General features: G+C 41.9%; 1 protein-coding gene across 3 annotated transcripts in view; it reads right to left on the bottom strand.

Moving 5' to 3' along the window:
- The window catches only part of ULK2 (unc-51 like autophagy activating kinase 2), an 84781-nt gene that overhangs the window by 50447 nt on the left and 7665 nt on the right, over positions 1 to 26669 (bottom strand). For all 3 annotated transcript variants that reach the window (XM_047831990.1, XM_047831991.1, XM_047831989.1), the window contains exons 4-13: positions 21495 to 21527; positions 21169 to 21205; positions 16423 to 16596; positions 15419 to 15492; positions 13268 to 13369; positions 12065 to 12123; positions 11433 to 11515; positions 7330 to 7377; positions 6422 to 6510; positions 516 to 687 (exon numbers count right to left, since the gene is read on the bottom strand). In XM_047831990.1, coding sequence (XP_047687946.1) covers positions 516 to 687; positions 6422 to 6510; positions 7330 to 7377; positions 11433 to 11515; positions 12065 to 12123; positions 13268 to 13369; positions 15419 to 15492; positions 16423 to 16596; positions 21169 to 21205; positions 21495 to 21527 — 871 coding nt within the window. The remainder of the gene's footprint in view (positions 1 to 515; positions 688 to 6421; positions 6511 to 7329; positions 7378 to 11432; positions 11516 to 12064; positions 12124 to 13267; positions 13370 to 15418; positions 15493 to 16422; positions 16597 to 21168; positions 21206 to 21494; positions 21528 to 26669) is intronic.

Genomic DNA, 26669 nt, shown 5'->3' with positions numbered 1-26669 from the left:
TTTGTCTAAGTCTCTTTTTTGTAGGTTTTCTGGTGCCCTTAATTATTCCATTAGAGCCCTGACTATATTTAGCCAACTTGGATTCTGCTTCCTTTATAAAAATTCTTCCTATACATTTACAAAACTCATCCCCGACCTTATGCCAGGATCTTCCGAAGGGCATCCAGATTGACTTTAGACTCCCTTGACTCTTAGGCTGTCTTGCAAAAGAGGCGTTCTTTTCGCTCCTTTCCTTAGATTTAATTTCCCTTGGTCTGCTGGCTTTTCTGTTTCTGTTTCTACCGTCTCCTGTAAACTTTCCATCTACCTTCAGAATCCAAAGTTACTGCTTTATGGGAGGTGCCTGAGCAGATTTTAGAAAGGCGGGTACATAACTCTGGGAATTCCAGCCACTAAATAACGTGACCGTTTGAAAGGGCCCCCTACACAAGAGAGCGTGATATAAAGGTTGAAAATAAATGCGAGTCTAGCCAAGTAAGAAGTATGTAACGTGTACAAGCAGAAAAGGTTCTCACATGAGTGGTCTGACGAGATGCTGTGTGGAACCAAAACAAAGTCATCCGTATCACAGGACGAGTTCTTGCTACTAGTGCTGGCAGAATCTTTGGACACTTGCAGACAGTTGGGAGGACCCAACGGTGGGGAGGATAAGTTCTCTTCCTGAATATGCTGCATATCTGGAAGGGACTAAAATGAACAACAGAAAATTAAAACTGGCCTAATAATACAATGCACGTCAGAACAGCCACAAGACGAAGGAATACTGTCTTCATAAAAGTGGGCCTAAAGTTCAATTCCAGCTTAAAATTGCAAAAAAAACTCTGTTTGGAAAATCTCTCCCTTAGAAAAGCACAGTTTTAAAGTGTCTTTGCATAAAGACTTCTCAAATGTTCTCCAAAAATGATACTTAAAAATATATCATACCACTTGTCATGTACATGTCTGCTTCTCCTGCAATTTTCGAGGTGCGTTTTTATCATCTCAACATCCCCAGTTTCGGCTCTTGGCCTAGCAAAGCAGATACTTAATAACTGTTCACTTAATGACTAAAACGCAGAGACTCTAGGTTAATGACATCCTGCACAACTTGAAAAAGTTTTAAACCTAAGATGAAGAAAACATTATAAACAGGAAAGCAAGAGAGCATGTTACGTCAAAAAGTAAAGAAATCAATAAGGATAACTGCATTCAATCCTAGACGTTCACTTACACTCACAGAAAGATTTGGAAAACCTTACAGGTGGTGGCTACGTTCCTTTGGTTTCTCTTTTGTTAGGGGGTAGGAAAAGAAAGGAAGAAAAGCCTATAAGATACATTTAAGCAAAGACTTAGATGCAAGCAGCTATATATCTTTTAGCAGTTGCCTAGTTCAAGGACTCTAGTGACACCTCTAATTAAATGTCTTGATGACACAATGGTTTTCTAAAACAATGAACTTCCTAACTTATTGTGTTCAGTCCCCTATTACCCTGTTTAACCTCTGTTTCGATGTAAGAAAAGGAAAAATACCACAATGTCCTTTAAACTTAAACCCATGTCTTAAACACCCAATTCACTGCAAGGGCTCTTTGAATGTCACTGTGCAATGAAAGCTGTCTCAAATCTCCTACCGTGTGCGTGTGTGTGTGTGTGTGTGTGTGTGAGAGAGAGAGAGAGAGAGACAGAGACAGAGACAGAGACAGAGAGACAGAGACAGAGAGACAGAGAGACATACATATGACATACAATCTCCTCATCACTTTTTAGAGAGACCTTATGTGTCAAGGTAATAAAGAGAAGGGACAACGTAGACTTACACTACTGATCGTCACTGTGGGCTAGACACTGTTAAGAGCTTTCCATGTATTACTTAACTCCAATCATGTTCTGAAACCCATTTATATATAATATATAGATATAGAGATATACATCTACACACACACACACACACACACACACACACACACACACACACACAACTCAGAAGTTTAGGAAATTTGCCCAAGATCATACAACTAAAAAGCGGTCAAGTTGAGATGTGATTCTAAGTATTTAACTCCATAATTTCTTTCCAGTGGTTTAGGCAGGAACTTTCTCACTTTCTTCCCTGCATTTGTAATATTATCCGCACCCACAACATCTGAGCGGAAGAGATCTCCTCGCTTCTCCACCTGTGCTCTAATTCTATTCCCCTCCACCTCCTCACCTCCTCAGAGACCAAGACCAACTTCCCTCTGCCCGACACTCACCCTCTCCCTTTTCCTCTCTGCACATGAACACATTTCATTTTGTCACGTCTCAAATCCCTGCAGCCCGCTTAATTACCATCTTCTCTGACTACTTTTTAACAGTATCTCTTGAAATTATCAATCTTCATGGGCTCATTCCTCACCTCGTATGTATCCCTCAACCCACCATAATCCACTTCTACCTTCGACTGTCCAATAAAACGGTCTTTATTAGGCTCATCATGACCTTCCCATTGCCAAGTCATGTGGACTCTCGCTCTCTCCCTTAATTTACCCGAGCTACGTTACACTTGCCCTGCAGACCATTCTTGACACTCTACCCCTTCATTCAGTGACCCTGCTTTTCCTCCTACTTCTCCATCTGTTTTGTGGATACCCGCTTCTCATCTGTCCCTTAAAGGAGACGAGTAGAGTCTGGAGTCCCCAAGGTGCCAGTCTGGACCCTCTACTCCTCACGTGCTTAGCCTCACCCCAGTGACCACTCTCACCCTCCTGCCTTCAAGTACCACCTCACCTCTGCAGCCTGGATACCTCCAGTGAGCGATGGACCAACTCACCACCTTTACTCTCCAGAGCACCCCCACCGACACACACTCCCACACCCAGCGACTTCATCATGCATCCGTTCAGTCCCCAGTTCAAGCAATTCCAAGCTCTGCAGACTACCTTTCTCTTACCTGGTCCCACCTTCCCCTTAGCTCAGGCCCTCATTCTCAGAAAAAAAACAACAAGAGAGGTGCAACAGTCTGCGGTTGTTCTCCTTCCTCTACCAGAGAGACCACTCTACTCTCTACCAGTCTCAAATCCAGTCCTCCACCCAGCTTTTGGGAGAATCTGGCTAAAACACACAGCGGGTCACATCACATCTGCATTCAGATGGCTCACCGCAGCCACACCCTGTCAAGATGCAGCATCTCCCTGCCTCTCTAGCACGACGTCCACCTCCCCTCACCACCACCGCTCTCGGCATCCACCAGTCTGGACTGCTCCGAGAAGCCTTGTCCACAGAACCTCCGGCGATGAGGGAGACAGTCTGCATCTGAGCTGTCCAGCATGTTACAGATCTACTAGCTATCGATGGCTACTGAACGTGACTAAGCAACAAAGTTTAAATTTCACTTTGTTCTAACAAATCTAACTTAAAGTGGGTACGGGGGGGAGGGGGGCCTACAGAGTTCCTTCAGTGGGCCGTGCTTCCGTGACTTCACGAACAGGAACTCCTCCACCTACGATACCATTCTTTCACTACTGCACCTTGCTGCGTCTTTCTCCAAAACGCAGCCGCTCCCTGCCCTCCCCAGCAGCCCTTCTCAGTTGCTGCTCTGACGGGATGCTCCTCATTCGTGTTCCCACAGGCAGTAAAGAGACACACACACACACCACACACACACGCTTCTAATAGTGACCCATTTCCCGGCCTCCTCTCCACACAACTAAACTAAAAGCTCCTTAATGTAAGGGACCTGACTGTCTCCTCCATTAGTATCAACCAGAACCTTACACAAAGTAGACATTTAGTAAATATTATGAAACCAATAAATACTCAAGAAGTATCACCTAAATAGCACTTAACCTATAGCCAGTATCATAACTGAAAGACTAATTATTCATTTTGTTTTTTGTTTTTCTGCCTTTCTGAGATTGCCCTGGGGGTGGGGGGGCGCCTGGAGGGCTCAGTCAGTCAAGCATCCAACTCCTTATATCGGCTTGGGTCGTGATCTCGCTGTAATGAGATTGAGCCCCATGTCGGGCTCTGCGCTGACAGCTTGGGACTCTCTCTTTCCCTCTCTCTCTCTGCCCTCCCCCACTCGCACGCAAGCACTCTCTCTCAAATACACATAAAAAAAAGATTTCTCCAGAGTAAAGCAGCAGCTGGAGATTTGTGTGAGAAGGTGAGAAAGAGAATGTTATGTGTGCGTGTCTGTGTGTATCAACCCTGAGTATGAGAATCAACTCCAGCCGTAGGAAGGATGCATGTATGAAATAATCTTACTTTTGTCAGATTACATTCAAAGCAAGGCTTGTTAAACCATCCCATTTTCTTTCTTTCTTTTTTCTCTTTTTCTAAGCAGGCTCCACACCCAAAGTAGGCCTTGAACTCACAACTCAGAGATTAAGACTCGCATGCTCCACCAACTGAGCCGTCCAGGTTCCCTAAACCATCCCATTTTCTGTCTCGCTATCTGGAAATTACACAGAAACACTCTTGATTTCCTTTTATTCCCCAGCTTTCCTTTTTACTTTCACTTCAAGCATTAGCTTTTAATAAAGGCCTTCTAAAATGTTTTTTCCACCACAGTTTGTGGCATCTAAATATGCCTCTTCTCTCCCTCCTGTGTGTCCTCACTGCTGTTAACACTCCATCTCTTCCCTAGCAGCCAAGCTAGCTCTGTAGGCTCTCCCTTTCAATGCCACCCTCCTAAAAAAAAAAAAAAAAAACAAAAAACAAAAAACACAAAACCCAAAAAACCCAACTTGCTCTCTCCAGTCAAAGCAATTTCCAATTCAATGTCCCTCCTACTGGAACCCCTCTTTCTCATTCCCTGGTCGCTCTACAAACAGGCTCCTTTATTCTTACTCTCCCACATCTCTCCCATAATCAGATCCTTCCTTGTGGTTCCTTTCTCAAGCCTAAACTTTGCTTTTCGTATTATGTATCACACTGTATCAAATGCAGACTTCATAATAATAGCTACAGTTTATCAACTACTCACTAAGGCTGCTCTTCGGGCAAAGCGCAATGAAGCCTGCGCTACAGATGAGGGAGCCACGGCTCAGCTCTGGAACTGACCTGCCCAAAGTGAAGGGTGAGCAAGCAGCAGTTGTGCCCAGCTCCAAATAACGCCAGCTGTCTTTCCATGTCAGTACTTCCTCCACACTTCTCCCCAATCACTCCAAAGCAGTGTTTTCTTATACTCCAGACTGAAGTAGGAAAATACACAACAGTCTTCTTTTTTTCCTCTTGGGTTCCCCCCACCCACTCGAGGTTTTTTCAATTCATGGAAATATAATGTAAGTCTTATTAGCCCATCTGCTTTTTCTACTTGGCTTAAGACTGCAGGGTTATGCAGAAAGGTTTTTTTTGTCAGTTTTAGGACTCATCTTTTGGCGATAGGCTGCTTGGCATCTGCTCTAGCTAAGGGGCTATTAGGTTTTCCTTGAAAATAATAATAACATTAGTTGCCACAGAGTATTTATTATGTACCAGACAGTGTAGTAAAAGTGTGTTTGCTCATTTATCCTTAAAAAACTCTACGAAATAGGTAAATGACACTCACTTTACATATGAGAAACGTGGTTAAGAGAGTTTAAGTCATTTGTCGTAGTTAACTGTGGCAAGTAAGGGATATGGAAGTCCCAAGCCCCATGCTCTTAAACCTCTGAGTTGAACCCACTAATTACACAATCATCTCCTTTTACAACTGCCCCACGCTCTGCCAGCAGAATTCAAGAAATTCATGTCTGCCAGGCTAATCTGGAAAATATTCACAATAGCTGACGCAAGAGCCCTTGGACCTTCAGCTTATGGAAAAGCCTCAAGGTCACAACCCACACTGCAACAGAGATTTGGGGCAAGGGTCAGAAAAGGGCAAAGTAAAACCCTGGGAGAGTGGAGTAGGGAGATGTAGTGAGCAGAAGCTCTCAGGGTCTAGAAGAAGCACTTAGGTTGGAGGAAAGACAACCGTGGGAGAAATGGCCAGGGAGCCCAGGAGGAAGAGGAGGCCAGTGGGGAGCAGGTCTTGAAGGGCTGGCAGCCGCCACTGTGGGGGTCCGGGTCCGCGGAAAGTGCACTCACCGCCACTGGAAATTCTAGATACCATAACTACCCAGCTGGTGTCATGACACTCAGATAAAATAAACATTACCTGTCTACCTGTAATAGGTACCCTTTGCAATGATCATTCTTTCCAACCCCCTAAGGCACGAGGTGAGAGTACTGTACCCGCTGTTCAGAGGCAAGTGGCCCAGAGAGCTGACATTCCTTGCTGCAGCTTACATAGCTACGTAAGGGCAGAGATCCACATCTAGGTCTATTGTCTATTTGACTCAACAATAATGCTCTTTCCCCAAACCTCAGTTGCCCCAGTAAACACGACACATAAAAAGGTCATCCACAGTGTGCCTGTAGGCTTAGGTGTGGACAGATGCAATAGCACTAACTGAAAATTACCGTCAATGAAAGCAAAGCTTACCGGTGGAGAGGCAAAACGACAAGACGGGGAGCTGCCACAGGAGCTGCCGGAGACAGAGCCAGCATACACGGGCACCGGGACTGGGCAGGCTGGGGGAAGAGACACGGATGAAGACAGACGTCACTCTGTACGGCAGTTACACGGCTTGTCTAACAGAAAACCTGTCAAAACCACTACAGCTTCGGGGCGTCTGGGTGGCTCGGTCGGTTGAGCGTCCGACTTCAGCTCACGTCATGACCTCACAGTTGGCAGGTTCGAGCCCCGCATCGGGCTCTGTGCTGACAGCTTGCTCAGAGCCCAGAGCCTGCTACAGATTCTGTCTCCTTCGCTCTCTGCCCCTCCCCCGCTCACACTTTGTCTGTTTCTCAAAAATAAATAAATGTAGGGGCGCCTGGGTGGCTCAGTCGGTTAAGCATCTGACTTCAGCTCAGGTCATGATCTCGCGGTCCATGAGTTCGAGCCCTGCGTCGGGCTCTGTGCTGACAGCTCAGAGCGTGGAGCCTGTTTCAGATTCTGTGTCTCCTCTCTGACCCTCCCCCATTCATGCTCTCTCTCTCTGTCTCAAAAATAAATAAACGTTAAAAAAAAATTTTTTTAATAAATAAATAATTTAAAAAAAAAAACAAAAAAAAAACCCTACTACACCTTCATGTTGACCCCAAATTCACACTCACCAACTTATTACACCTCCCATGGATAAAACTGAAGATGCAGCAATTACTAAAACTGTTTCCACCCAGATTTGGGACGAACAACTGTAATTAAGTAAATACAGCTACGGGTATTTAAGAAAAGCTCAATGGAATCTTGAGAAGCACAATGAAATTAATTTTGTAACACAAAACACTAATTTTTCCTTAAGCCTGCACTTACTCTTCACGTAAAAATGCAAAAAAATGGGTACTCACATTTTTTCACTGGAACTTGCTCAAGAAAAGGATGGTTGAAAAATGCTTCTGTAAGGAAACAGGAGAATACAGCCTTTAAACTGATGCTGACCAGCAGACAGGTTAAACCTTTGTCAAAGAATTTAACAGAGTGTCTCTTCGATCATGATTATCATGAACTTCTTCACGTAGCCTCTATCTCTTTCAGTGTAAAAGCATATTATTTTCATAACTCATCTATAAAAATGATCAGATTATAAGTAACTCTTAGTCAGTGAAAAATTAAGAATAGTAATTTGAGTTCTCAAAACACCCATTACCAGCACGGGAAGCCCTGAGCTGCCGAAGCAGACACGTTCCCTGACACATGCCGTCCCTCAAGCAGCATCCCCACGGACGGCTGTGAGCAGGCCTTTCCTTCCTAAGCATGTGTATGAGGCACGGCTGTTGTAAACTGTCCCAAGAGGCAATCCAGGCAGCTGATTTATGCAATAAATCCTATCCTTCTATCCCGGAAGAGAGATTCCTGCAGCTGGCTTCATATTTTTTTAAAAACTCTAGGTTTGATTTAATTTCTCTGGTTATCCGCCAAGGACAAAATCGACACAAGCCTGCTAATTAGATAAAGATACATAAGCAGGTGAGTACACGGCAGTTTGTTATTTTAGTTATTTTATTTTCGTACGTGTTTAGAGTGTTTCACTATTTCTTTAAAAACCCACAAAGAAAATCTCGTCTGTCATGAAGTCCCGGACCTGTGTGCTATTACATCTCGCAGAGCAGACAAGGAGAGCAACACGGTACCAGCATGGAGGTCGAAAAGAGGCAATGCAAGACCAGGAGAAGCTTAACTCAGGATCTAACGTATCTTCCTTCTACTCTGACGGGTCCCATGAGTCCCGCTGCAAAGCATCGCCAAAAGCCACTCAGAGTAAATTATCAGTTACGAGACTTGCCAAGGAAATGTGGAAGCTTTTGAAGGAAAACGTGAGTTTTCTGAGTTCATTTTTAAGATTTTTTAAAAATGTTTATTTATTTTTGAGAGAGACAGAGTGTGAGTGGAGCAGGGGCAGAAAGAGAGGGAGACCCAGAATCGGAAGCAGGCTCCAGGCTCCGAGCTGTCAGCACAGAGCCCGACGCGGGGCTGGAACCCACGAACCGCGAGATCATGACCTGAGCCGAAGTCAGGCGCATAACCAACTGAGCCACCCAGATGCCTCCACCTGAGATCACTTTTAGAACAATCATTAATATACATATTATATTTTGTATATATATACACACACACACATATATATATATAATTTATATACATATATAAATTATATAAATTATAGTTTGCCACATAAGATTTTTTATGCTGATTTTTACAAGGGGCATAATAGGGATGAAATAGAAAAGATTAAAAAAAGAACTGAATGCAAACACTCCGAAACCGCATTCCAAATCAATTGCCATGGTATGGAAAGTATATAAATATTTAATATAATCTATCGTTTTTTTTTAAGTTGATTTATTTATTTTGAGAGACTGAGAGAGCACAAGCAGGGGAGGAGCAGAGAGAGGAGAGAGAGAATCCCAAGCAGGCTCCAAGCTGTCAGCTGTCAGCACGGAGCCTGACACGGGCCTTGATCTCACTGTGAGATCATGACCTGGGCTGAAATCACGAGTTGGACGCTTAACTGAATGAGCCACCAGGCGCCCCTATAATCTATAATTTTAAAACTATTATCCATGAACATATTGTTTCACTATTGACCCACATTTCTCATGGTTATAGAGCAACTCTCAATTTCATTTCTCCATCTGAAAGATAAAAATATCTACCAAGTAGATTGCTGATATTTAACTCCAACTTTACAAAACTTTAATACATATTCAAGCTATTTCTTCTCTTCCCCTATATGGAAACTATTAGAGCCACTGTCTACTAAGAACATATGCTAGGACAATGTTTCACATACCAGGTCATTGAATCCACACAAACTTAATGCAAGGCATTACCTTCCTTGTATGGATAAGGAAATTAAAGCACATAAAGGTCATGTATCTTCTCTAGTGTCAAAGAGCTAGTAAGTTTAGAGACTAGATTTCAAACCCTGGTCTGTCTTATCCAGAAGCCTTTGTAGACTTCCACAATACACATTAACAGACCAAAATTCTGGAATAAGTTTTTGCAAATCGCTATTACTATTACGACTAATTACTATAGGAAAAATCAAACACTTTTTTTTTCCCTAAAAACATCAAGGTCAAGGTTAATTTAATAAGCATTTTCACTGAACATGTTTTATGGTTTTTCTGGTCTGACATTTAAGTTTGAGTCATGTTGTTTTTACACATGACTGCTAAGAACAGGATTGAAAAGACAATCTTTTACATGTTTACATTGATAAGAACAAGTTAACAAACTGTGCCCCAAAGAGAAGCTGAGGCCCAAACAATTTCAGGGAAAAATTGCCTTTCAAAACCTTCAAGAACTGGATAATGCCTACAGTATTAAGCTTTCCAAGTTCTTTCATCACACAAGAGGTGGTAAAATATTATTTGAAAATAGACTGTGTTAACTTAAAATACTTAAAGTTTCAGCTTCAGTGATTAGATTGTAAAAGAAAAAAGGCTCAAAATCAATGATAGAAGCTTTGCCTTAAGAGTCTAAAAATCTAGGGGCTCAGTCGGTTGAGCGTCCGACTTCAGCTCAGGTCATGATCTGGAGGTCTGTGAGTTCAAGCCCCAAGTCAGGCTCTGTGCTGACAGCTCAGAGCCTGGGGCCTGCTTTGGATTCTGCGTCTCCCTCTCTTTCTGCCCCTCCCCCCCCCCCCCCCCCCCGTCAAAAATAAACATTAAAAAAAAATTTTTTTTTTAAAGTCTAAAAATCTAAAACCACCCACAGCTGCTCTCCTAAGGCCACGGTGAGAACCAAGTGGCCACAGAGCACATGTTCACAAGGGTCACTAACACGGAGCTGCCCCTCCCTGTCTCCCTAAACTCCATCTTTGAGGCCAGCGACTTTTCGACCAGGATTATGGAGTGTTTCTCTTCTCCTTCCTCCCACACCTTCTCCCAAGTATACCCTCAGCCTAGACCTGTCCTCTGAACGCCAAGTGCCTTCTGACATCTACAGTTACACAAATGCGTATCTTCACTTTAACACGGTCAACCCCAAGTCCTGATTTGCCCCATATCCTGCTCCAGCCTTTCCTGTGTCTGTAACCAACAACTCCATTCCTTCACGTGCTCAGGCCAGAAACCCTGGAGTCCTCTTTGCGTCCTCTCTCTCTCTCACACCGCACACCCAATTCATCTGTAAACACTGCTGCTTCTACCTCCAAAAAGATCCAGTAGTCAACGGACTCCTCACCACTTCTGCTGTTATTATCCCAGCCTAAGTGAGCAACTGCCGTCTCCCGACTGGCCTCCCTCGTCGGTCCTCGGGCTACCTCCACACCCTTCACCAGAGTTCAAAACAAGCAACCAGAACGAGCCACTTGAAAACATCGGTCAGATCCCATTACTCCTCTGCTCAAACCCTCCCCAGCACACTGAGCGAAAGCCCCAGTCTTTAACTGGCCTTCTGACTGTTCCCCCAGTTTACAAGCCACGCTCCCAGCTTCGGGCATTTGTACTGGCTGTTCACTCCGCCTGGAAAGCTCTTCCCACAGATATGCACACCGCCCACTGCCCACTAGCTCACTATCCTGCCATCCATCAATCAAGTCTTTATTCAAAGGCCACTTTCTCAGAAAGGGCTTCCTTGGCTGCCTTATTTAAAATCTCCATCCCTTCCCCACCACATTTCTCTTCCTTCTTTTTCTCCACAGCACTTATCACCTTCTATATGGTTTATAATTATAGTTTATCATCTGTCTGCCTCCCCCCCAAGAGAATATATGCTACATGAGGACAGGGATTTTCTTTATTACTCTATTTCCTGTACCTAGAACATAGCAAGCACTCAATAAATATTTATAAAATAAGTGAAAGAAAAAAGACAAAAAGAAAGAAAGAAATTGACTTTAATTTTTTCTTTTTTTTGACTTTAATTTTCTTCTGAAAATTCCATAGCATCTTCTCAAAATCTTTTTAGGATACACAGAAATACAAAATTTGAAAATATTACTTACCAAAGTCCATTCTGTCTTTTTGGTTTCTCTGAAGCAAACCCAAGAGGAGATTAGCCAAATAAGGTGATGTTTCTCTGGGAATACTGGGAAAAAGGAAAAAAAAAAAAAAAGGATCTAAGTGATGAGTTTATACATACTCGCTATATGACCTTGGCCTTCATTATGATAAAGGAAAAGGCAAATGCACTTTCACAAATACTACTTTTTATATGAAGATGATTGCAGTAAAACCACATTTCTTACAGGAGAAAAACAGAAACAAAAACCAAAGCACTAAGCAACTGTCTTTGAGAAAAAGCATCCGTCTGGGAATGTCCCTGCACTGTGCTTCTCAATATTATTTGTTTGAATGTCGGCAGCGATAAAGCACTTCACAAGGGCAGCCTGGAGTTTAACACCACTTTAGCTTGGCACTAATATCTGCTAGAGTTGTCTGTTAGAAAAGGAGCCACCTCCAATTCTGTCTGGAAGAGGGCATGGCTTAAACAAATGCAAGTGAGAAATAATCCAGCCTCTCAAAATCCAATAAGAAAAAGATAAAGCACACACGCGCACAGAAACACATAAAGCACAGAGTTCACTTAACGTTGTATTCACAGACAATAAAACCCAGTGTTAACCAAAACACATACCTAGGCATTAAGCTCCTATTTTTTTCATAAAACATCCTTAAGTCTTGAGGACTATTGGCCTGTTAAAAAAAAAAAAAAAAAAAAGGTTTTATTTCCTAAATAATGGGGGCAAAAATTTCAAATCATGTGACCCGTACTCATATTCTTGCCAAAGAACATAGACTCTGAACCTGAAAGTCATGGATTGCTAAAGGAACCACAGATGGGCACTAGGAACCTAAAAACCTCTAAAATTGGGCGCAAATTCTGCGTATCCAGGCATAATGTCTCTTTTCTGAGTTCAGCCTCCTAGAGGAGCCTGAAACTTAGAAAAAGTTAAGAATCAGTATTCTGGAGGTTACATTACCAAACAGGTACAGTTCTGTTGTGTAAAACTCAAGGTATATTTTACCTTAGGACTGTCAGGGGTTCAAGGGAGAGAACAAAGTATACCTACCTCTAACTTTTAGTCCCTCCACAGCAACAGGAAGGACGCTCAGAACAAGAGCTGCTGGCTTAGTGAAGCTGCCCGTACGTGACAAACCAGACTGAGAAAGTTAAGTGTCTACACTGGCTGTGTCACTGTTTAACACCGTTTTGGACAGATAATTTTACTTTGCTGCAGTTTTCAGATTCAAAAAACCTCTTTGAAACTGGGCAGTTATGAACTCAGGAGGGGTCATCATGATGAGTTCTAGAGGGCCTCTTTTTGACGGGATATGGGGGTGGGGTGGGAAGAAAAACCCAAAATAATTTCCATAAAGACTGAACAACTAACTCTCTCTCACCCAGCAGTGGTGGCAAGAGAGAGCTGAAGACAGTTTCCAGTTACCTTCCCAGACCAGGCCCAGCCCTCACCTGGGAGTGCAGGACCCCCAAACCAAGCCAAGCAGGGAGCGCCGACATCACTGTTCACCCCCATTTCCCACCAGGCTGTCAGTCCGGACCCTGGCTAGTTTTCATCAGCTTGTAAACATACAACAGGCTTTATGCTCAGGCCAGGTACAAAGGGAAGGCAGGTTAAAAAAAAAAAAAAAAAAAAAAAAAAGGAAAAGCAAAAGACATTCTAGCTCTCTGTAGCAGTTTCTGCCTGTAAGAAAATCAAACTAAGTCACAAGGGAACCCAAAACACTGCTTTCAAAGTATTCCCCGTTTTAGAAGTCAGAGGCAACTGCAAAATGAGAAGATCCCAAAATTAAGCACATAAGTAAAAAGTCAGGCTACCTGAAAAGGTGGCTTTCCAACTAGGCATTGATATATCACCGTTCCTATGCTCCACAGGTCTGCCTTAGCATCATAATGTTGAGACATGATAACCTCAGGAGCCTGGGGATAGAAACATTCCACACACATGCATTATGTTATTTATATAATTAATATGCATAAATTAATTAACTGGTAAAGGTCATGCTCCTAACAGAACTACTGAAATAGGATCACATTGTGACATTTCCCTGATCAGACGATCCTGCAGTGAACTTAAACCACATTCATACATTGGGGTTTCCTGGTAAATCGCAAAAACAATGTGGCATGAAAAGAAGCAATTTATAGAAACAAACACTTCTATATATTACCATGGGCAGCAACACAGTAAGAGCATTAAGTTTATAATAAAGAAAAACACACACCAACTACAAGACAGAGGCTACTTCTGGGGTAGGAGAGTGGAAAATGGAAAGAGGGAAAGATATAAAGGACTCGGACTGTTTCTGAACGATTTTCCTCCTTTCTAGGAAAAAAAAAAAAAAAGATCAAGACAAACATGGCCAAATGTTAACTTTGTTAAATGTGGACAATAGGGACACAAGTTTTTTCCTGTCATTTGAAAGCTTTTAAAACAATATACAAACTATCATGAAAACACGGTAAAGGACTGTCTAAAAAGCAAAGACGTTTTCTCTTTTGCTTTGCACAGCTCTGTTCCCACCTCTCACTAGATGTTGCTTTTTAAAAATACCATCAATCTGGACAAATGTTAAATAGAAATGTCAAATATACCTAAAGCAGTGAAACTTTCTTTTCCACGTGTACCATTTTTATTTGTCGTGCCTAGTATGCTTCTGAGTCGACTCCCTTAAGAACTGGCCCAAGCACTCTCTCCATTCTCAAGGCGATGGTTCAAGCCTGAACGCATTTCATACTCAAGAAGTACAAACTCACTTTTAAGTGACATTAAATGATAAAGTTTATTGGATAAGCAGTAAAATTATGATCAAGAAAGTCAATCTAATTTAAAAAAGATTTTTTTTTAACTTTGATTACTAGTTCCTTAATCTCAGAGTTGATTTAGATTAGAGGAAATCCTCATTGAACACAAACCCATTTTAAATTTTGAATTAAGATAGGCACACTGATGTACTTTGCAAAATTCTGAAGGCCCAGAATTAAGCTATTTCCAGGCCTGATGCTTCACATTAGTTCAGAAGTTTCATAGCCTTCCCCTATCAGACCTGAAAACATCCATATGAAAGGATAAAGGGGAGAACTAAGAATTTTCAGCTTTAAGTGTAACACTAATTGAAATACCATTTATTTATTTATTTATTTATTTAGAGGAGAGTGGAGGGGCACAGAGAGGAAGAGAGAGAGAATCCCAAGCAGACTCTGCACTGGGGCTCAAACCCATGAACTGGGAGATCATGACCTGAGCTGAAATCAAGAATCAGATGCTTAACTGACTGAGCCACCCAGTGCCCTGAAAAACCTTCTGACACAGGGATCTTGTCAAGAGAAATAACATGCAAAAGATGAGCATGTTCATCCTATAAATGAAGAAATGCCCCCAAAAGGTTGTGGGTTTTTTTTCAAGTTTTCCCAAATATTACACATCAAGTGTAACATGACCATGCTTAATCAATTTTTATTTTCAGGGTAATCTAATAGGAAATTCCTACCATAATAACTAATTTCTTTTTTAATTTAAACTAGTGGGTAAAAGTGACTTTTATGGTCCACTATGTTAATAATTTTTTTTAATGTTTATTTTTGAGAGACAGAGAGCGAGAGAGAGAGTGTGAGCATGAACAGGGGAGGGGCAGAGAGGGAGACACAGAATCCAAAGCAGGCTCCAGGCTCTGAGCTGTCAGCACAGAGCCCGACGCGGGGCTCAAACTACAAGATAACGACCCAAGCCCAAGTCGGATGCTTAACTGACTGGCCCACCCGGGCACCCCCGGTCCACTGTGCTAAAGCAAAAGATGACTTATAGCATTATCAGTAACATAATCAATGTTAGTAATTATTGGCAATTACAAACGACAAGATAGACCATACATAAAATCCCATCTTAGTTGGAAACTACCATTATACTTAAATCCCAGGGCTAAGGCGCCATCATCTACACATGTCAGGACAAAAAAAACCCTCACTCACCATGTACATTGGGGACCCACACAGGGTTGCGGCCATCATGTTACTATGCAGGTAACGAGCAAACCCAAAATCCGCTGTATCACAAAATAAAAAGGAGAAAAACAAACGATACTTTTACTCATGCTTGACACAGATCGTATCTTCAAGATACAAGAGGGCACAAGGAATTGTGAGAGATTTGCGGCTTATTGAATAAGCCCGTCTGCCAAAGAGAAAAGTTGCTACCTCAATTTCCACAGGCTAAAAAACAGTGTTGGCCACCAGCTGAACAAGTCACTGCCCTGCCAGTCCTGAAACAAGGAGGGAACACCAAGCTTTGCAAGACAAAGTGCTAACTGTAACAGATGATTCATTAAGGCAGCTCTCACTAAATACGATACCAGGTATAGAATTTGAACTGGGTTTTTTTTTTTGCCTTCTCCAGATCCATATGTAACACATGTGAAATCAGAAATTTCTTTAAATACTGGTAAGAAAAAAAAATTATATATATATATATATATATATATATATATATATATATATATTTGTACTTTTTTGTACAAAAAGAAAAGCTTGAAAAATACCTACTATTACAAAAAAAAAAGAAAAAAAAAGAAAAAATGCCTATTATTAGAAACTGCTTGAAATAATTGTGACATACAAGAGCCAAAAAGGAAAGGCTGAGTTAAATGGTCTCTTCGACCCCTTGCGTTAAAATCCCATGAGTTGTAAAGAACCAGTGCCATTCCATTGCTGCCAGGACTGTAACACATCAGATTCCCTCTGATGAGAAGCAGGATAGGGTTTGCTGCTGGGAGTCCATGGGCCCCTGGGTCCTAAGATTCAGCATATGCTACCAGTAATGTAAAGTTTCCCATATCCAAATGCACCTCACTGAACTCAATAAAAATGCCCAAAGTGCATCAACAAAACCCGTCATTCTACAAAGCTGAACTGAAATCATCCAAAACTAAGAAGTCTCAAAAGCGTCCTTTTGCATAAAACGCTATGTGGCCATTTACCTATTTTGATGCGAATACCACTGACGTTGGACTTTCTGCGATTGGCGTATGACAGCAAGATGTTCTGTGGTTTGAGATCCCTGTGGATTATTCCTTTGCTGTGCAGAATTCGCATGGCAGCTGCAATCTGATGCAGAAACACTCTAATAGTATCTTCGCTGAGAGTTCCCTTAGCTGGTAGAAAAGGAATTGCATAAATATTTAAGCACACAAACTCAAATACCATCTGCATCTTCTATCAACAGAATCGAGTTAAGAATGTAGGGGGAATAAGGAACCAGGTTTTTTTTCTTTCTTTTACTCTAATAATTTAAGTCTATGAAAAGACATCAGACACCTCAAACATTTTACACGATCTGTAGTAAAGAGAACTGATTTACATTTGCATTTCATTTCACTGGTGTTTTTCCTTTCCTGTTTTTACTGTGAAGGTGTCCACATTACTGCACACACAACAGGTACTTTCCCTTAAGAAGACAAAAAGTCAAGTTCCCCTTCTTACTAGCCAAATATCTGGGATAAAGGTCCATATGTACTTCCAACAATTAACAAGAACACAAATTAAAGACAGGTGAAATCCTTGCATAGAGACCTGGACCTCACCACCACTTGCAGGTGTCAGGCAGGGATCCGTGTTCCCACATCTCCCTCCCCTCATCACCCCTGCCCTGCAACACTCCTGACCTACCACAGTATCTTTCACTACTGTAAAGAGACAGAATGAACATTATTGGAGGGTGCTCATCATTCAGTAAATCCTGAAGTGTGCCTGTGTGTATGCTGGAGCACGGAATGGTTAACAGCTGGGTCTGGAGTCAGGCTGCCTTTGCTCAAATCCCAGCTCCTCCTCCTACTTCCTGTGTGACCCTGGAAGATGAACCTTCTGTGCCTACTTCCTCATCTATAGAAAGCCAAAATCAGACTAACCACCTGGGGCTGTTGTGACCATCAAACAAGACAGCACCTTTAATAATGAAGACTTTAGAAAAAGCCTGGCACAGAGTAAGTACTCAAACATAGTCAGTACACAAATACAGACTTTTTATTCCTGTGGATCTCTAGAAGTCCCAAGTGTGATTCCTGGAATCTACATTAGGATTTAACATCCACGACCCTGTCTACTAAATCCTCTGTGAACATACTTCTGCCCTTACAACTCTAGAATATGTTCCACATGACCTTTCCATATGCAATTAAGAAGATAAAAATAACATTACATTTGGAAATGAAATATTATAGTTTTAAAATCATTTCAATGACATGTGATAATGACATTTTATGCCCTCAACACCCTCAAATAAAATATATCCTCTTGGTTTAAAAAATTATCAAATACTTTTTTCTGTGAGGGCTGTTCTTAACCTATCCCCCATTTTTATTCTTTGATGCTGTCAAAAAAGAAAGAAATCTAAATACACTAAAACATATAAAAAGTGATATCTCCCATATGCCATCCCTTAGAGATAAACACTGCTAAAAATATGGAGGGTATTCTTCCGGACCTCAGTGGGTGGGTCAAACCAATGATGGGAGTGTGGAGCTTTATTTTTGTAATGCCTACTTAAGTTACGTTGCCAAAATTAAAATGGGCAGTATTTGTTTTCTGTTTCATTCATTTACATTTTCATTTTAGGGATTAGAAACATTTTGTTACTTCAAATGATTGCAGATGCTTAGAACTTGTACTTTTGCTCCATGACATACAATTGAATACACTTAAAATTTATTTGCTTCAGAGTCCAAATTCTAATGCTGTTCTTGTGTGTTGGTGGGTGGGGGAAGGGGATTAATGATCTAACATAAGCTGTTTCTGAACACACGCTGTAGTAAATATTCATATTTTTACGAACGTGGAATGCATATTTCTCATCACGATCCTATAAACTGTATTTCCCATGTTAAAAACTTACTATTTTAAAGGCATGGCCAACATCGACACTCTTCAAAAAAAATAAATGCAAAAAGCACTTGAGCAAATCAGCCCGGAGGGAGCAGGCTCAGCCACTCCTGCCACACTCAATATTCTGCTGGAATTCATGTTGAAGTACAACTTGATAATTAACTTAAAATTTGTTTTAAACTTGCAATCAGTAGAATCCGTGTTCTAGCTTTTGAAAACATTAATAGCATTTTCCTTAACAAAGCAAATAGAAGGATTAAATGATCATCATCGTGTTGTGAAGTAATGGCATTAGATCTTCTAGACCAGCACTCTCCAACAGAAACAGTATGTGAGCCACATACCTAACTTTTAAATTTTCTAGTAGCCACATTTTAAAAAGTAAAAAGAAACAGGTGAAAATAATCATCCAAAATGTGATTTCAACTTATAATCAACATACTTAATGAGATACAGTCATTTTCTTCCTTGAAGCGTTCGAAAATCAATACATTCACATTTACAGCACATCTTCAGGCTAGTCTACATTTTAAGAGCTCAATAGTCCCACGTGATTGGTGGCTACCATACTGGACAGTTTAACTCTCGAAAATTCCTTGAGGTCTCTTATATGCCTTTACAAGTGTTTTCAAATGACAAGGGACTCCCGTAAGAACTACAGCAGAGAGGCACCAGAAGGAGGCTAAGTGACTCGACCAAAATCACAGCAATTACGGGATGTGAGGAGCGGCTTGCCTGTCTGACTCCGACACTCAGGCTCATACACCCCTCACTCTGGGGCCTCCTGTTCTAACACTACTGCTCCGGAATATCAAACATGGAGTTCAACATAAGGGACAAAACTGCTGTCAAAGCGACCTACCCCAGTAACAGTGCCTGTATCAGCGAGTAGGACTTCTGTCGGTGAGGGAAACTGATACTCCAGTGAGGGCACTAAACTGATAGGGTGCCACTCAATCTGACCCCGGGGAAAGGTGCGTTTATCTGGATCACTGAGAACATCAAGGAACTAGAGAGTCACTGACTGAGAAGGATGTAGAGCAGGGTGTTTTCCAGCTTGAACTTTCCACCAGTGGTGACCCAAAGTGCCTGTCTCATGTGTCCTATTAGTAAGTGACATTTGACATATACATATATAACCAAATGAGAATATTTACATAAAACACCAAATGAGGATTAAGAAAAAAAGAATCTCGGTTGGGAAAAACACAAACTGCACATGGAATAAACTACCAGATTCCAGATAACCATTGTCTTTAAGGGGGAAAGCCAGGAGAGGACTACAGAAGGGCTTACACTGGATCTTCAACTATAATCTTTTTAATGGGGGGGGGGGGGGGCATTTATACCAGTTTCTTCCCTCCCTCCTCCCCCTGACCCTTCCCAGCAATCACATAGCCCTAAAAGGAACTTCCAAATCCAGTTTCTCTCCGGGGCCTTCCCTAAGGCGTGCTGGCTTTAGAAGAGGCACAGCCCTTTCCCTAGGCTGATGGGAAGGGCCCACAGCACTGGAGGGCAGGGTAGACGCCCCCCTCCCCGCCCCCGGAGACCACCCCCATCCCCACCCCACTCCCGGGTAGCACTTCTGTGCGAGGGAAGCCGGAGAAGCAGCAGCCTCGGAGCCCCGGTGGTCTCCTCTTGGGGCAGGAACACAACACGCGGGACTAAGGGGCCGGGGAGGAGGGGGGGGGAGGCATGGCGCAGAGACAAGGAGGGTCTCGGCTCCTCTCCCGCCTCCATCTCCCGGGTCAGGTTGAAGCTTTGCTGTCGTTCGCCCGCTGTGCCTGGCGGAAGAGCCCATGTGACATCCGCAGTGTCGGCCGGCCCCCGGGGTCGTCGCGGTCCCCTGCAAGCCCGGTCCAGGCCAGGAAGGAGATGCTCCGGAGCCTCAGGCCCAGGGCCACTTCACCCCGCACCAACCAACCGGTCGTGGCCTGTGGCAACACTCCCAGTGTTGTTTCTAGTAATCTCCACGCAGCTTTTGAAAGTGAGCAATGTTTTATACTTTAAAGACTTTTAAATTTGCAACTGCACTCCTTGATTACTAGGTGAAATGGAACATTTTTAGTATGCTCTAAAACTGTCTATACCCTTTGCAAGTGTATCTACTGATGTCGGTGACTTTGCCATCAACTGCCCGGATCTATTTAGAGGCTGGGGTATTATCAACCTTTCACTGTTTTTTGTTTTTGTTTTTTTGCATATTTCCCTTGCATTTTAAGGAGTGAACAAGTAGATGCCGGCCTCATCTAACACCATTTAGAAATTACTTGTGAGAGACACAATTGATCTGAACACCTTTTATCCTATGTACATACATTCTGGACGCAGAATTTCTAGCACCATCTAGTACTAAAATCTCACCTCTGTGCCACGAAATAATTTCAGTGTTACCTTTAATCCTTTGTAACTTTTTAATTTACAAGAAAGATTCTCATTAACAAACACATTCTTAGATACATGTTTTCATCATTTTTTTTTTTTTTTAAAGAAACAGAAGGAACTAAAGGCCCACTGATGGCAACTCAGCAGAGTCTTTTGAAGAAAGGAACCTACATATTTGTTTTTTTCTCTCTCGGGGAGAGGACTCGTCTCTCAAACACTGTCAGAAAGAGGCACACATAAAGTAAGTACCTAGAAGCAAATAAAGTTTAGGAATAAAACCACAACAAATGACAACTGGTTGGCAAAGTGACCACACTTAAACAAGTACACAAACATTTATTGACTGTTTCTATACAAGTGCAGAGAACAGGGTCAGCATTACTTCAGAAGCAACTCTCAGGATCCAACAGACCACACACAGTACTATCTTCACTGAACACTGACAGACAGACAAAAATTACCTTGCAAATAATCTGCCAGGTCTCCACCATTGCAGTACTGATACATAGAAGAAAAAATAATTAAAATAAGGGAACCGATTCAAGATTAATTCAATCTGCAACCAGTTAATTTCAATTAAAAATACTTTGTGTACAATGTAAATCTAGTCTGAAAAACATAAGCACTATGGAATCAAAAAATTTTATATTCCTTATAAAGTAGAATATAAATCACTAAATGGAGTTTAATTCAAAATTTCAAGTAAAAATAATCTACTGTCAATTTTAAAGTACATATTAATCAAAAGGAATCTGAAGTAAATTAAACAGCACATATTACTACCTACCTCCATCACCAGAAAGACAGAGTTGGGTAATTCCTAAAAAGTAAACATTAAATATAATTTAGAGTAGGGAAAGAAAGAAGCCAAAATTCACAATATCTAAATCTATCAGTAAGTGAAATTTTAAATCCCCAGCACGGTAATTTAAGCATCCCAGCCTCAAAGTCAAGTCAAGTTTTGATAACACTAACGTAGTCATGAAGTTCAATTCTGCTTATGGAAAGAACTAAAGAAAGATTCATCCTTTGATCAAAGCTATGGTAAATTTGTGAGGAAAAAAAAAGAAAAGGTAAGATTCTCTGGTCCTCAGGGAAGCGCTTCTACTTTGAAAAGTTTATGATTTAAGCAGTGACTCAAAAATCCTATCTAGCAACGCTAACTGCACAATCTGATTTCTGGAATACATGACCCAGGATGGTTAGTCTTTTTCTTTTCTTTTTTTTTTTTTTCTTTTAACATTTATTTATTTTTGAGACAGAGAGAGACAGAGCATAAATGGGGAGGGTCAGAGAGAGAGGGAGACACAGAATTGGAAGCAGGCTCCAGGCTCCGAGCTGTCAGCACAGAGCCCAACGCGGGGCTGGAACTCACAGACCGTGAGATTATGACCTGAGCCGAAGTCAGACGCTCAACCGACTGAGCCACCCAGGTGCCCCTGGTTAGTCTTTTTCTGGAGGCAACCACATTATCTGGGAATTGGTGGCAAAGAAAAGACAAATATTTCTCCTCACTTATCTTAGTAACAGATTGATTTTTAAGGAATTAAGAAATTTTACTAAGTTTCTCAAATTTCACATAGCTCCAGATCTGTTGCTTGGGCAATTCAAACACTGACGTCCTGATTCTTCAGTAACAATATTTCAAAGTTAATGAAAAATGTTTATTTATTTTGAGAGAAAGAGAAAGCATGAGTCAGGGAGGGGCAGAGAGAGGGGACAGAGAATCCCAAGCAGGCTCTGTGCTGTCAGCACAGATGTGGGGCTCGAACTCACGAACCGTGAGATCATGACCAGAGCCTAAGTCGGATGCTCAACTGACATCCGTTTAGTGCCCCGTTAATGAAATTTTAAATTGTGCTTCCTATACCCTAACTTGAGACAGTGCTCAAGTGTGATTTAAGATACAACCCTTCCCAATAGCACTTGGCTTCACTAAGCTCCTAAATTCAAGAATGAGGAGTTCTATGTGAAAAAAAGAAAAAAAGAAAAAGAATGAGGGGTTCTATCAGAGAACAAAGGGAGATGTAAGGCAGTGTCCCTCAGAGCATTGTTCAAGGACCAGTGCCAAGCAGTGAATTATTTGGTATGAGCCCACAATGAGATAATTGTAGAAATTAAAACTTAAAAGTCTTAAAGCTATAAAATAATTTTATGTCTGCTAATCCTAATAAAAACTTTGGACATCTGTTCATAGGTCCTTTTTTATTTCATTTTGACAAAAATTCATTTTTATTGGCTTTTATAAATAAAGGATCAGTTCACACAGATCAGAAATACAAACTGGCGTCGCAGCGCTTCTGGTCTAGAGCACTTCTGTGCCACAAGGAACAGAAGGGGCTGCCACAAAGTGGTTCCACCGCATTCACCAAGGGTCTGGATGCCCCAGGCAAGATCTGAATTAAATCATTTTCTGCAAAACACTCAGGGACTTGGGATGATTTACTTCACTTAGTTCTCAGGACTAGACAAAAAATTCAAACCCCTTGTGCCCAATTCTTTGAGCAACCCCCTCGCCCCCAAACACACACACATAGAGGCACATGGGAGTTCAGAAAAACAGCAGTGCTTTCTGCTCTCTGCTGGGGAACCAGGAACCAGGAACCACAGTCCTGCCCGAGCAGGATGGCGGGCGTGGAGAGCCAGGCCGCAAGCCTAGAACAGACACTTGGTTTCCCAGAACAGCAGCACTCCCATGATCAGGAAGGAAGTAGAGACCAGTCAGCCTCCAGCAGGCTACAAAAGCAAATCTGTAAGAAATACTTATTTCCTTTTATCATAAGTAAAAACAAAAATCTACGAGTGAAATCATCTCTATGGTGAATCAGCCTTAGGTTTAGCCATCTCACCTGATCAAATCCAGACCAAAATACCCTATCATCCCCCAAAATACCCTATCATCCCCCAAAATACTGAGATATAATTAAACCAGTAACTTTCAACACAGTTTTCTTCTTCTTGAGTAGGAGTTACAAAAATATTATCTCAAATCAGTATTGCTTAATCAGATAATGGCACCATATCCTAACTACTGAAGAGAAAAGAGAACTAATAATTCCTTAGGGGAGACTAAACTGCTAGCTCAATGTAAAGATATCAAAAGAAATATTTTAACATCCTTGATTTCTCAGGCAAACCTTCTTTTGCCCACCTTTAAAGCAGTGAGAATCTCCACTGATCCTATCATTCTCTCCTGAACACTCCCCTCCTTAAGGGCCTCCAGTACAAAACAGTGCACACCTTTCAAGTGAAGCACTTAGCTCTAAGAGCCAGGAAAGAGTCAGCAGAAAGAAAAGAGAACTGAAAAAACAATCAAGTCTTCAACAGACAAACTGAAACTCTGATGGTACTGGGGCACCAGGGAAGAACTTGAAGAGATACTTAAAGGAACAGAAAGGCTGAGAAGTGAGGCCAACAGACCTGTGAGCCAGACCACAGAGGGTTTCCCAAAGTTGAATACACATCTGTCCTCCTTTCCTAAAATCAGGAAACTAATCACCCTCAACTCCTCCCCAGAACTTCCATCCACAAAATTAAGTATAATGAATTTCATTTTATCATTCCCCTACTCAAACTCTTTAATAAGATAGACAAACCCTAAGGTGGGGGGGGGGGGGGGGAGGTATTCTTAAGAAGAACTCTATGCCAGGATACAAAAATGTAGATGAAATAAACAATTTGGGAAGCAATTTGTTCAAGTAAAAACACAATCCTCAGAATTATTTCTCCTTGAGGTTACATGGGACCAGACAGCCTCATTGCATCCTGTAAGTAAGAAGAGTTGGATTATCATCCCTCCTTTACCAAGGGGGTGGTGTTAACAAATAAAAAATAAAGTCTTTTGAAGGATGCACAACAGTGGAGGTTTTTTTTTTTTTTTCTGGAAAAAGAACTAAGGGGAGGTATCAGAAGAGGGCATCTCTTCATTACTTAACACACAACTAGACTATTTAAATTGTTTTTCCACCCAGGCCCTATTACTTTTGTAATTTAGAAAACAATAAAGAGAATTTAAAAATCAGACAGCATGACTAGGTGTTTTCTCCAGCAGAATTCAGATGCTCAGGATCAGAAGGGGAGAAACAGAAAGTAACAAAAGAATTAAGTAAATAGCAAGAGAAAGATTCAATAAAAATCCTTGGCTCCTAAAACCCATCCCTCACCACTTCTCTGCTACTTTTCCTGATTTATTCTCCATGCCTCAGGTGACTCCTATGGGTTATCTCATAAAGAAAAGAAAATCCTTGTGATCTGCTAAGGGATCAGATATGGAAGGATCTTTTGTTAGTTCTTGAGGTGACCTTTGGAAAGTCCCCTAAGGATAGGGCCTGGTTTGCCAGAGAAACCAACAGTTGGATCAGAGAGTTGGAAATTTCAGCCCAACCCCTCCTCACCCCATCCCACCTCCAGGGAAGGGAGAGGAGGGGCTAGAGACGGAGTTAAATCACCCGTGGCCACTGATTTAATCAAGTGCAGCTATGTAACACAGCCTCCGTAAAACTCCAAAAGGATGGAGCTCAGAGGCATGTGGGGAGTGAAAGCCCTCCCCACATACCTCACCCTATGCTTCCGTCTGGCTGTTTCTGAGTTATGTTCTTTTATATCCTTTTATAATAAACCAATACCCTAGTAAGTCAAATGCTTTTCTGAGTCCTGTGAGCCACTCTAGCAATTAATCAAATCCAAGGAGGAGGTTGCTGGTACTACCTCCATTCAGACCTCAGTGGGTACTTTCTAATTGATAAAGTTCTTCTTCTTAACTCAGGCAAAAGCCCTGGAGGGCAAAGCGAGACGGACGGGGTCCCAACCCCACCAAGACCCCCTGTGATTGACCCTAAGACAAGGATTGACCTGACCTTTACTGCCCACCTGCAGGTACCCAGTGACCTTTGCCCCATATTTTCCTTAGGTAAACCTAGATGTACTTTCAGCACTTTGGAGACAGTCTTTGAGACCCTGGTCCGCTGTCTTCCCTGTAGTGGCCTCACTGAAAATCAAAATCCCTTTCTTGTTTCACCTACGCTCCTCTCTCTGCCTTCGGACTTTGTCCAAATCTGGTCTGTTTGGGACCCCGGGAGCCAGGTGCTCTTGTACCCTCGGGCCCCGGTCACAAACTCAGTAAGTGATAACAAAGTACCCACCTAATCTAAACCTGATTTGCCCATAAGTCTCCAAACTGCCTAAGTCCTAACTGTTTGTAACAGTAGGGAGGGGAGATAGTGTTGGGGAGGGGATTGTTCATTTTACTGAGGGTGGCTAAAGAAAACTTTTGAAAACATAGAGTTTGGGTAAAGACCTAAAGAAGGTTGGGAATATACCTATATATACTACAGACATGTAGAAATATCTGCACATACAGTGTATCTGGGAAGAAAGGTCCTGGGGAGAAGGAAAAAGGGGGCAAGGGCCCCGAGAATGGACTACAACAGGAGCCGTCAGAAGCAGCAGCAAACACAGAGAAGCACAAGACAGACGGGGTGAGAGAGAACGCGGTTATGCTGTGCAAATAAGGACTTCGGCTTCCACTCTGATAAAAATAGGGAGCCGCTGCAGAATCCCAGTCTGAGCAGAGGACTAACAAGCCCTGACTTACATCACCAAGATTATTCTGATTGCAACGTCGAGAATATCCTTACAGGGTGACAAAATATTGTCAGATAGCATGCCAAAAATGTTCTTACGATTCACGTTTCTACCAGTGATCTATGAGCATATTTCACACCTCCTCCCCAATTCCACCAGGAAGAATTAATGCACTTTTTAATTTTGCCAAAGGGGTGAGTGAGAAGTGGCACCTCACTGTTACTTTAATTTACGTTTCCCTGACTGCTTGTCCGTGAATATCATTTCATACATTAGCCATTTTTATTTCTCTTATGAGAACCAACAGTTTATATCCTTTGCTTACTGTCTCTTTGGGTTATCTTTTCCTTACCAGTTTGTGAGAGGATTTATATGTTTC

This window comes from Prionailurus viverrinus, chromosome E1, assembly GCF_022837055.1.
Source record: "Prionailurus viverrinus isolate Anna chromosome E1, UM_Priviv_1.0, whole genome shotgun sequence".
Taxonomy (NCBI): domain Eukaryota; kingdom Metazoa; phylum Chordata; class Mammalia; order Carnivora; family Felidae; genus Prionailurus; species Prionailurus viverrinus.
This window is presented reverse-complemented; position numbering and strand designations above follow the sequence as displayed.